Here is an 11,883-nt window from a genome sequence, read left to right as displayed (position 1 = left end):
GAGAGAGCGGTAGAGAGCGAGAGAGCGGTAGAGAGAAAGAGAGCGGTAGAGAGAGAGAGAGCGGTAGAGCGAGAGAGAGAGCGGTAGAGAGAGAGAGAGAGCGGTAGAGAGAGAGAGAGCGGTAGAGAGAGAGAGAGCGGTAGAGAGAGAGAGAGCGGTAGAGAGAGAGAGCGGTAGAGAGCGGTAGAGAGAGAGAGAGCGGTAGAGAGCGAGAGAGTGGTAGAGAGAGAGCGAGAGAGCGAGAGAGAGCGGTAGAGGGAGAGAGAGCGGTAGAGGGAGAGAGAGCGGTAGAGGGAGAGAGAGCGGTAGAGGGAGAGAGAGCGGTAGAGAGAGAGAGCGGTAGAGAGAGAGAGAGGTAGAGAGAGAGAGAGAGAGGTAGAGAGAGATAGAGAGGTAGAGAGAGAGAGCGGTAGAGAGAGAGAGCGGTAGAGAGAGAGAGCGGTAGAGAGAGAGAGCGGTAGAGAGCGGTAGAGAGAGAGAGCGGTAGAGAGCGAGAGAGCGGTAGAGAGAGAGAGCGGTAGAGAGCGAGAGAGCGAGAGAGAGCGGTAGAGGGAGAGAGAGTGGTAGAGGGAGAGAGAGCGGTAGAGGGAGAGAGAGCGGTAGAGGGAGAGAGAGCGGTAGAGAGCGAGAGAGAGCGGTAGTGAGCGGTAGAGAGAGAGAGCGGTAGAGAGAGAGAGAGAGCGGTAGAGAGAGAGAGAGAGCGGTAGAGAGCAATAGAGAGCGAGAGGTAGTGAGCGGTAGAGAGAGAGAGAGAGGTAGATAGCGAGAGAGAGAGGTAGAGAACGAGAGAGAGAGGTAGAGAGCGAGAGAGGTAGAGAGCGAGAGAGAGCGGTAGATAGCGAGAGAGAGGTAGATAGCGAGAGAGAGGTAGATAGCGAGAGAGAGGTAGAGAGCGGTAGAGAGCGAGGTAGAGAGCGAGAGAGAGAGGTAGAGAGCGAGAGAGAGAGCGGTAGAGAGCGGTAGAGAGAGAGAGAGAGCGAGAGAGAGAGCGGTAGTGAGCGGTAGAGAGAGAGCGAGGTAGAGAGCGAGGTAGAGAGCGAGGTAGAGAGCGAGGTAGAGAGCGAGAGAGAGAGAGGTAGAGAGCGAGAGAGAGAGGTAGAGAGCGAGAGAGAGAGGTAGATAGCGAGAGAGAGAGGTAGATAGCGAGAGAGAGAGGTAGATAGCGAGAGAGAGAGTTAGATAGCGAGAGAGAGAGGTAGATAGCGAGAGAGAGAGGTAGATAGCGAGAGAGAGAGGTAGAGAGCGGTAGAGAGCGGTAGAGAGACAGAGAGAGCGGTAGAGAGAGAGAGAGCGGTAGAGAGAGAGAGAGAGCGGTAGAGAGAGAGAGCGAGAGAGAGAGCGAGAGAGAGAGAGAGGTAAATAGCGAGAGAGAGAGGTAGATCGCGAGAGAGAGAGGTAGATAGCGAGAGAGAGGTAGATAGCGAGAGAGAGGTAGATAGCGAGAGAGAGGTAGATAGCGAGAGAGAGGTAGATAGCGAGAGAGAGGTAGATAGCGAGAGAGAGGTAGAGAGCGGTAGAGAGCGAGAGAGCGGTAGAGAGAGAGAGAGCGATAGAGAGAGAGAGAGAGCGGTAGAGAGAGAGAGAGAGCGGTAGAGAGAGAGAGAGAGCGGTAGAGAGAGAGAGAGAGCGGTAGAGAGAGAGAGCGGTAGAGAGAGAGAGAGCGGTAGAGAGAGAGAGCGGTAGAGAGAGAGAGCGGTAGAGAGAGAGAGCGGTAGAGAGCGGTAGAGAGAGAGAGAGCGGTAGAGAGCGAGAGAGCGGTAGAGAGAGAGCGAGAGAGCGAGAGAGAGCGGTAGAGGGAGAGCGGTAGAGAGAGAGAGCGGTAGAGAGAGAGAGAGGTAGAGAGAGAGAGAGGTAGAGAGAGAGAGAGGTAGAGAGAGAGAGAGGTAGAGAGAGAGGTAGAGAGAGAGAGAGGTAGATAGAGAGAGAGAGGTAGAGAGAGAGAGAGAGGTAGAGAGAGAGAGAGAGGTAGAGAGAGAGAGAGAGGTAGAGAGAGAGAGAGAGAGAGAGGTAGAGAGAGAGCGGTAGAGAGAGAGCGGTAGAGGGAGAGAGGTAGAGGGAGAGAGAGGTAGAGAGAGAGAGAGAGGTAGAGAGAGAGAGAGAGGTAGAGAGAGAGGTAGAGAGAGAGAGGTAGAGAGAGAGAGAGGTAGAGAGAGAGAGAGAGGTAGAGAGAGAAAGGTAGAGAGAGAGCGGTAGAGGGAGAGAGCGGTAGAGGGAGAGAGAGCGGTAGAGGGAGAGAGAGCGGTAGAGGGAGAGAGAGCGGTAGAGGGAGAGAGAGGTAGAGAGAGAGAGCGGTAGAGAGAGAGAGCGGTAGAGAGAGAGAGCGCTATAGAGAGAGACTTGAGGACAAACCGTCTGTGTGCACTCTCATGGTGGAGGCAGTGATGTCAGTGGTGATGTTGAAATAGGGGATCCACAGGTCCTGAACAAACAACAGCACCACTTGTCATTAAATGGTTATGTCAATATTGCAACTGTAAAAGAAGGTTCAGGGCGGAGGCTTAATTCCCTTCAATTATATTTATTGCCAACGCGTTTCAAAGCAGGCTCCTTTTCTTATTAGTATAATAAGTTCAATCTTTCAGGCCGTGTACGACAGGCAATTTAAAAAAATGGATTTAATCTACTCTTTGTTTACACAGGTGATCCCATTATGATGAAAAATGCCTTTTTACAAGAGAGACCGACTAACTCCGACTGCGCCGTCCCTCGCCTCTATCCGTCCCTCGCCTCTATCCGTCCCTCGCCTCTATCACGTCCCTCGCCTCTATCACGTTCCTCGCCTCTATCACGTTCCTCGCCTCTATCACGTTCCTCGCCTCTATCCGTTCCTCGCCTCTATCCGTACCTCACCTCACCCCTATCCGTTCCTCACCTCTATCTGCTTGCCCTTGAACACCGTGTAAATGCTGGAGTTGAAGGCAGCGCCAGAGAACATAGAAGTGATGGGGTAGGTCAGGTCCAACACCTTCTTGAACACCAACGTCATTCCCTGCAACACACCACCAAGAAGAACCCCCAACAAATCCATGAGAACACGTTTACTTTCACCTTCATTTGACCAAGTCGTCCCATTGAGGTCAAAATCATGTTTCTTCAAGGTTGACCGGCCTGGACAACATTTAACACTTTATTTATTTATTTACCTTTATTTAACCAGTTAAGAACAAATTCTTATTTTCAATGACGGCCTAGACAGTGCCTGTTCAGAGGCAGAACGACAGCTCGGGGATTTGAACTTGCAACCTTCCAGTTACTAGCCCAACGCTCTAACCGCTAGGCCAACCTGCCGCCCCACTTGAAGGTTGAGTGAAGATCAAGTTAATATTCCTCGATTTGGTATTTTCTGGATTCCTCGCATCCTCTCTCCTTGCCTCCTTCTCAAGGCATTTTGAACAAAAAATATACAATGTCCTTCCCCTTGGACTCTTGTTCCTCCTAATGCATTTTGAGAAGGAGAGAATAACAGACTGACTGCCCAGGTTAGGTGGGGCGGCAGGTAGCCTAGCGGTTAAGAGCGTTTGGCCAGTAACCAAAAAGGTTTCTGGTTCGAATCCCGGAGACGAAAAAAAAAAAAGAAAATCAGGCACAACCCGAAAAAAGTCAGAGCGACTGCTAAATGACTAAATCGTCAGCGTGAAACGACAGAGGACGTGAGGAATCGCGGAAAGATGCGTTGCGAAAGAGACTAGCCGTGGTGAATTCCTCTCACCATAGCCCACTCTCGTGCCCTCATCCTCATGCGGCAGTGACTGCGGTCCTCTGCGTACAGCGCCCCCATCAAGGAGCCGATGGAAACACCTCCCACCAGGTCCACAGGGATCCCTGCCTCACTCAGAGCATGCATGATACCCACCTGAGAACAGCCCCTGAGAGAGGAACGGGAGAGAGAGGATGAGAGGAAGAGGAGCGAGAGACATTGGAAATATGCTCACGACTCCACACACACACACACGCTCCCTCATTAAAACGTATCGGAATGTAGATTGAGGTAATGTCTTGGCTTCCATCGTCATGTTTGTGGTTCTGATGGCTAACCCGTCTCTGCAGTGTTCCCTGTATTTGGCAGGTGTACTAACAGATTGCATTGCAGGTTGTTGGAAATGGTTTCACACAACATACATCTCCGTGTACTGTTAGGGATTGTACCTGCCAAGTAGCCAACTTGTTTAACACTACCACATACAGTATGTCAACGCCCTATCCTACACACTTCCCAGTAGTTGGTATTCAGGCTTACCTTATGCAGGTATGTAAACAGGCTTTGCAGGCGTTGCGCGCGCTGAATACATTTAATTCAACCACTAAATACATTTAATTCAACCACTAAATACATTTAATTCAACCACTAAATACATTTAATTCAACCACTAAATACATTTAATTCAACCACTAAATACATTTAATTCAACCACCGAATACATTTAATTCAACCACCGAATACATTTAATTCAACCACCAAATACATTTAATTCAACCACTAAATACATTTAATTCAACCACTAAATACATTTAATTCAACCACTAAATACATTTAATTCAACCACTAAATACATTTAATTCAACCACTAAATACATTTAATTCAACCACTAAATACATTTAATTCAACCACTAAATACATTTAATTCAACCACTAAATACATTTAATTCAACCACCGAATACATTTAATTCAACCACCGAAAACATTTAATTCAACCACTGAAAATCCTCCCACTCGTGCCCAGGCTCTGTCGTAACCGGCCGCGACCGGGAGGTCCGTGGGGCGACGCACAATTGACCTAGCGTCGTCCGGGTTAGGGAGGGCTTGGTCGGTAGGGATGTCCTTGTCTCATCGCGCACCAGCGACTCCTGTGGCGGGCCGGGCGCAGTGCGCGCTAACCAAGGTTGCCAGGTGCACAGTGTTTCCTCCGACACATTGGTGCGGCTGGCTTCCGGGTTGGATGCGCGCTGTGTTAAGAAGCAGTGCGGCTAGGTTGGGTTGTGTATCGGAGGACGCATGACTTTCAACCTTAGTCTCTCCCGAGCCCGTACGGGAGTTGTAGCGATGAGACAAGATACTAGCTACTACAACAATTGGATACCACGAAATTGGGGAGAAAACGGGTTAAAAAAAATAATAAATTAAATTTAAAAATCCTCCCACTCGCTGGACAACACATTTGCTCGTGGAGTTTGCATTCAATAGGGCTTTCAGTGCATTTATGTTAAGCTGTCCCTTTAAATACGGTGTGCTGTACCTTTAATATGGGTTTGTTGACAGACTCACTAGAAGACATTGAGAGAACGGGTTCAGATTATAGGGATCAATCAAAGAACGCCATCTAAATGTATGTATATTGGTCTCCATTTCAGCACCAACTGGTAGATGTAAAAACACTCTGATCTAGGAGATTATTTAGGCACATTTAAAGGTTAGGAACGTATCGAGTTAAGAGCCTTTACGCACAAAATATATTGAGGAATCAAAAATACAGTGGTTTGCTTCAACCTGAAAGTTGCCATATTCTAGATCAATGCATGAAATATTGGAAGGTAGAAAAAAAGGAAAAAGAAAAGTGTACAATATGAGTTGAACAATAGTCCTATAAATGTACCCTAATCACGGAACTGTACGACAACGGTCCAGTCATCATGAACCGTGCGCCAGGCTCCAGCTTTAAACTGCTAACGTGGGGTCTGAGTGCCATAACGATTCAAAACAGGCTACATGTCCCAAATCATCGCACAACATTAGCCTAATGTGATCCACTAACGCTAGAGACCCTCAGGAACAACTACACTGATGTGACAGAGGACAGAAAGGTACATTGGAATGGAACGAGGCAAGATGTAAGGTACAAACTGAAGGAAACCCTAAAGTGACAGTTCTAAATGCATGTCACGGAACGGTGGCTCCCGATGTCATGGCTAATATTTCACATGCTCGAAACGGTCAAATAAAACAGATGTTATCTCGGCAAATTATAAGGGCATACAATAAAATATCTGAATAACGGCACAGCTATTTATAGCCTATTTCACTGTGGAAAAGGGGCCGCAATACATGTCACGTTGATGTGACTGTCAGTTTGCTGGTATGGTTCCGCCTTCAGGGATCATAAGGGGAAATGATCTGCCGCGCGTGTGTTTACAATCTCCAAACAGATGACTAATTTACCTAGCTCTTATAAAATGTCTAAATTACAGTTGCATTGAGATTCTAAAAAAAGCAGATGCTTTTTCCACTTGGAACCGGTAGGGTGGCTGAAACCTTATTCATGGTTTCCTCGTGTGAAAAGAGGGTGGAATTATTAGGGGATTAAGTCAAGGTCAGAATACGGTGTATCTGTGGACACACCTTCATTTATACCATCTCCACCCCAGAGGAATAGTGGGTGAATAGCATGCTATTCTCATACTAAAGGTCAAGGTTAGAATAAGAGTAGAGAGAAAGGGGCATGAAAAAGGAAATGACCTTTCATTTAACGCGTGCTTCACGCGAGTCCAGAATTCCCCAAGGGGAACAAGACAAATATTAGTACAAAGCATTTAACAGGCACGAGTTAAGAGCGAGAGAGAGACAAGAGGAACCAACCTTGAAACATCTCCTGAACACAACACAAAAACAGGACAAACGGAAGGAGAAGAGAGAGAAAGACAGGAGAAGAAGAGAAAAGGAAATGAGCAAGATGTTACATTTGGCAGAAAAGTAGAAGCAGTCTGCTTTGAGTGTTTCATGCATTAGGAAAGACAACACCCCCCCCTACACAGCTCCATAGAAATGACTATAAATGGGGCCTAGTGACGTCAGTGACCTAGAGGATAGAGATCAGGGGTCATTGGGGCGTACCTGGCCCCTCCTCCCCCCAGTATGAGGGCGATGGCGTTCCCGGTCAGGACCCTGGCCAGCCGGGAGAAGTCAGAGTGGCGGTCAGCCGGCTTCTGGAACACACGCTGATACATCTCAATCTGGAGAGGAGAGCAATACACAGCAGATATTAAAACACTATTTCTTCAAATGGTGGGACACTGGAAATAACTGTGGGGTTGTGAGGCAATTCCTTCCTTAGTTATGAGTTAGGGGCGTGAACATTTATAAAACAAAATAATACAAAAAAAATACACAAAATAAAAATCGGGAAGCTTAAGGTTAAGAATAATTATTTTTTAGTTGTGTTACGTCGATGCAGAAAGTAAACAGCATTTTCGAAAATGAAGCGCGATGCTCATCTTCGCCGCTGTTTTGGCGCCCTGGCCACCACTCCGTGAACAGCACGGCGCGAGCCAATACACATGTGCAGATACGGCAACAAATCAGTCTCCAAAAATACTGAATCTTAGGAGTCAATTCTTAAAGGAAACAAATCTCGACACTCAATGGGAGTCGATACCGGGAGTCGACGTGCAAGGAGCCGAGGAATCAATTATTTTGGAGTCGACTCTTCACCACTATGACGTCATCGTTAACAGTTGGAAAAATGGCAGAGGAAGGCAAGCGACGGCAGCGAAGGCCTGTATGGCAATATTGAAATGAGAAGGTTAAACGAGAAGGAAATGGAAACTTTGAGAGGTGGAATTGAGGTACAGTAATGACAGTACAGGTGCAATGCTTAACCTTCTGAAAAAGACCCAAACTGTAGCTGGCAGCAGCCTTGTGAATTCCCGTCTATTCATCTTCTTATTGTTTTAACGGAAAACCGATTAAAAACGGCAGTTTAAACATTAAAGAAAAACATGTAATATTTGTCACATCCTTATCATGGGTGGCGTGTACAGTTTGGGAAGATCAGGTGTGTGTGTGTGTGTACCAGTTTGGGAAGATCAGGTGTGTGTGTGTGTGTACCAGTTTGGGAAGATCAGGTGTGTGTGTGTGTGTGTGTGTGTACCAGTTTGGGAAGATCAGGTGTGTGTGTACCAGTTTGGGAAGATCAGGTGTGTGTGTGTGTGTACCAGTTTGGGAAGATCAGGTGTGTGTGTGTGTGTACCAGTTTGGGAAGATCAGGTGTGTGTGTGTGTACCAGTTTGGGAAGATCAGGTGTGTGTGTGTGTGTACCAGATTTCGAAGATCAGGTGTGTGTGTGTGTACCAGTTTGGGAAGATCAGGTGTGTGTGTGTGTGTGTGTACCAGTTTGGGAAGATCAGGTGTGTGTGTGTACCAGTTTGGGAAGATCAGGTGTGTGTGTGTGTACCAGTTTGGGAAGATCAGGTGTGTGTGTGTGTACCAGTTTGGGAAGATCAGGTGTGTGTGTGTGTGTGTGTGTACCAGTTTGGGAAGATCAGGTGTGTGTGTGTACCAGTTTGGGAAGATCAGGTGTGTGTGTGTGTGTACCAGTTTGGGAAGATCAGGTGTGTGTGTGTACCAGTTTGGGAAGATCAGGTGTGTGTGTGTGTGTGTACCAGTTTGGGAAGATCAGGTGTGTGTGTGTGTACCAGTTTGGGAAGATCAGGTGTGTGTGTGTGTACCAGTTTGGGAAGATCAGGTGTGTGTGTGTGTACCAGTTTGGGAAGATCAGGTGTGTGTGTGTGTACCAGTTTGGTAAGATCAGGTGTGTGTGTGTGTGTGTACCAGTTTGGTAAGATCAGGTGTGTGTGTGTACCAGTTTGGGAAGATCAGGTGTGTGTGTGTATACCAGTTTTGGAAGATCAGGTGTGTGTGTGTGTGTGTACCAGTTTGGTAAGATCAGGTGTGTGTGTGTGTACCAGTTTGGTAAGATCAGGTGTGTGTGTGTGTACCAGTTTTGGAAGATCAGGTGTGTGTGTGTACCAGTTTGGGCAGGCTTCTCTTGGAGAAGACCCTGCGTGGGCAGGAGAGGTGCAGGTGTCTGGAGATCCAGCTCCTCATGTTGAGCCACTCCACAGTGCCCTGGGGCGGGGGGCCGTCCTCCCTGTGTAACAACACCAGTTGCTTCTGGGCCCTCACCGCACTGCCCTCCAGCATCCGCTCCAACTACAGGGTCAAAGGCCAGAAGTAGGACATAGTTTGTCCAGAATTAAACAGGCATGTACTGCATACTGAGAGGAGAGGAGTTTCTTACACAATAGTATCAAGCCACTTGAGTCTGTGACTGGTTGGTATTCCTCTCTTTATCTTAGAAAATGGATATCATATCAGGGATAAGAGGTCAGCGAGGTCGCCCCGCCACCAAGACCCAGGCATGACAAAGAACACAAGGATCTGCACTGAGCCTAATCCCACATCAAACACAGTGGCCTGCTAACACGCTAAGCTAGCTAACCTCTCCCCAAGCACCATGGAAATACGCTAAGCTAGCTAACCTCTCCCTAAACATCATGCTAACACGTTAAGCTGGCTAACCTCTCCCCAAGCGCCATGGAAATACGCTAAGCTAGCTAACCTCTCCCTAAGCATCATGCTAACACGCTAAGCTAGCTAACCTCTCCAAAACCTAATGCTAGTTTTGCAACAAACATGGGAGGTCCCGGTCTGTTTTGTCCGTCCCTCCGTCAGTCAAACAGAACGGTGAGCAACCTACCGGAATTTGTCCAATAGAAACTCTTGTTTTGATTGCAACTGTTTGCACTAAGGATTACACCCCAGGAGAGGGGCCTATTTCCTCTGCTTCTGAAGCATTTGCTGCCACTGAAAATATTCAAAGGCTAGGCAAAATTTTGTAAGTGTGGTCACGCACGCAAACGTATTGCTACACCCTCTGTGGAAGCACATAAACGATTCTGTAACAGTCCAAATGTGTTACAAGTGACAGACTCATAGGATGGCTCCGTAGAATTCCATTTCCCAAAATCAGTTCCCCTCCCAGAGCCCCCAGTCCCTCCTGGTTCCCCCCGTACCTCCCCCACAGCGGGGTCTTGCTCCCCCAGTCCCACAATGATGATGCAGTCGGCCTGGCGGATACATCGCTGGGTCCAGGGGGTCAGGGTGTAGTCTGTCTGGTAGAGCACGATGCGGTGGATGTCCTCCTGCTGGCCCAGCCAACTGGACAGACGATACTCATGAACACTGACACAGAGCGAGAGAGAGAGAGAGAGACACCGACCAGACCAGACCAGACAGGAGGGTGAAGCGAGAGAGAGACACCGACCAGACCAGACCAGACAGGAGGGTGAAGCGAGAGAGAGACACCGACCAGACCAGACAGGAGGGTGAAGAGAGAGAGAGACACCGACCAGACCAGACAGGAGGGTGAAGCGAGAGAGAGACACCGACCAGACCAGACAGGAGGGTGAAGCGAGAGAGAGACACCGACCAGACCAGACAGGAGGGTGAAGCGAGAGAGAGACAATGATTTACTTCTTTAACAAATATAAGGAACCCTTTATAATGCACGTGGGTAGTTCAAGATGTACACAACCCCGTTCAGTCAAGCTCACCTGTCCAGTGCGGCCGCTCCCAGGCGCTGCTTGATGCTGTCGCTGGTCAGTAGAAGTGTGGGGCCTATGAAGAAGGACAATTTAGGTCAGGTCTGTGGAAAGGGCATACCTAAATCGAATCACATTGTAGTTGTCACGTGCTTCGTAAACAACAGGGGTCGACTAACAGTGAAATGCTTACTTACGGGTCCTTTTCCAACAATGCAGAATTAAAGATAGAATATTAGATCATAGGAAACAGCACCCGGGCATAAACACAATGTCACCCCCCCTATCTATATAGATGAGAAATCTATAGAAGGGCAGCACTGCTGAACTGCACTGTCTAGACAGCCTTGAACTGACATGATGAAGACAGAGGTGGAATGTGTGTGTGGTTACCAATGGCGATGAGTGCGTGCTGCAGCTCCAGTGTGAAGGCTGTGAGGGGTACCTCCTCAGACACAGGCAGCACGGTGACAGTGGACAGGTTGGACGCCGGGTTCCCTGCATCCCACTTACTGCCTGGGGTGTGCAGGGCCAGGCTCCGGGCTGGGAGGAGGACAGACACACAGCCATGGATGGAGAGAGCCACATTATCATAGTTATATTACACACAGCAGGTAAATGAGGGGTTAGATCCTTCTGGGTACAAAAGGTGCCTGTAAACACACACGCATGCCTACACACCTGTCAGAGGGCCATTGACCTGCTGAAGGATCTTCTGGCCAAGAAGGTGAATCAACCTCGTGACTACCTAAAACAAGAGAAAGAGAGCGTCAGCGTGTGTGTGTGTGTGTGTGTGTGTGTGTGTCGTGTGTGTGAATGAGAAGTGTGTGTGAGGGAGTGAAAGCCAGTCATAGACCAAGTTAGACTTCTCATCTTTGTATCGGTCCCATCATGGCATCTGTGAAAGCACGGGCAGCACCATAGAGGCCATCTCTATTTTAAAGTAGTCCATGTATTCTTCTACTTCTATGAGTTGGTAAACAAACTGAAAGGGTGCATACTGCCACCTGGAGTGGGTTGTTTGAGCAGGTATAAAACCCAAGGTTGGTGATTTACCGCCACCTGCAGTTATGGAACGTTTGCTCATATGTAGGTATGTGGCGGTCACGAATTTGTCAGCTGGTGATTGTCAAAGCAAATAACTGTCGGTCTCACGGTAATTGACCGTTAATTAACAAACACATTTAGCATCTCCTGGCTTCCACATCTAACCTACAAGTCACTGATGCAGACCTTTGGAACATCTACATCTTAAAAAGTCTAATAAATCCATGTAATATAGCCTACACCTTCACAATAAATCCATGTAATATAGCCTACACCTTCACAATAAATCCATGTAATATAGCCTAAACCTTCACAATAAATCCATGTAATATAGCCTAAACCTTCACAATAAATCCATGTAATATAGCCTACACCTTCACAATAAATCCATGTAATATAGCCTAAACCTTCACAATAAATCCATGTAATATAGCCTAAACCTTCACAATAAATCCATGTAATATAGCCTACACCTTCACAATAAATCCATGTAATATAGTCTAAACCTTCACAATAAATC

At 47.7% G+C, this 11,883-nt stretch overlaps 1 protein-coding gene and 1 long non-coding RNA gene across 2 annotated transcripts; both read right to left on the bottom strand.

Moving 5' to 3' along the window:
- Positions 1–2,348: 2,348 nt before the first annotated feature.
- On the bottom strand, positions 2,349–3,779 carry LOC139398794 (uncharacterized). The gene is made up of 3 exons (XR_011631655.1): positions 3,710–3,779; positions 2,873–2,989; positions 2,349–2,419 (listed from the first exon to the last, which is right to left on the bottom strand). It is a non-coding gene; the product is annotated as an uncharacterized lncRNA (long non-coding RNA).
- Positions 3,780–6,479: 2,700 nt separating this feature from the next.
- On the bottom strand, positions 6,480–11,064 carry LOC139398793 (patatin-like phospholipase domain-containing protein 7; the record flags this gene model as incomplete). The annotated part of the gene is made up of 7 exons (XM_071144575.1): positions 6,480–6,586; positions 6,829–6,947; positions 8,743–8,925; positions 9,789–9,957; positions 10,329–10,392; positions 10,710–10,859; positions 10,998–11,064. Coding segments are annotated over 7 exons (825 nt in total), but the record flags the coding sequence as incomplete, so codon positions are not given.
- Positions 11,065–11,883: the final 819 nt, after the last annotated feature.

This window comes from Oncorhynchus clarkii, unplaced genomic scaffold, assembly GCF_045791955.1.
Source record: "Oncorhynchus clarkii lewisi isolate Uvic-CL-2024 unplaced genomic scaffold, UVic_Ocla_1.0 unplaced_contig_11328_pilon_pilon, whole genome shotgun sequence".
Lineage (NCBI taxonomy): Eukaryota > Metazoa > Chordata > Actinopteri > Salmoniformes > Salmonidae > Oncorhynchus > Oncorhynchus clarkii.
The sequence above is the reverse complement of the archived record's forward strand: the minus strand, read 5'-3'. Positions and strand labels throughout refer to the sequence as shown.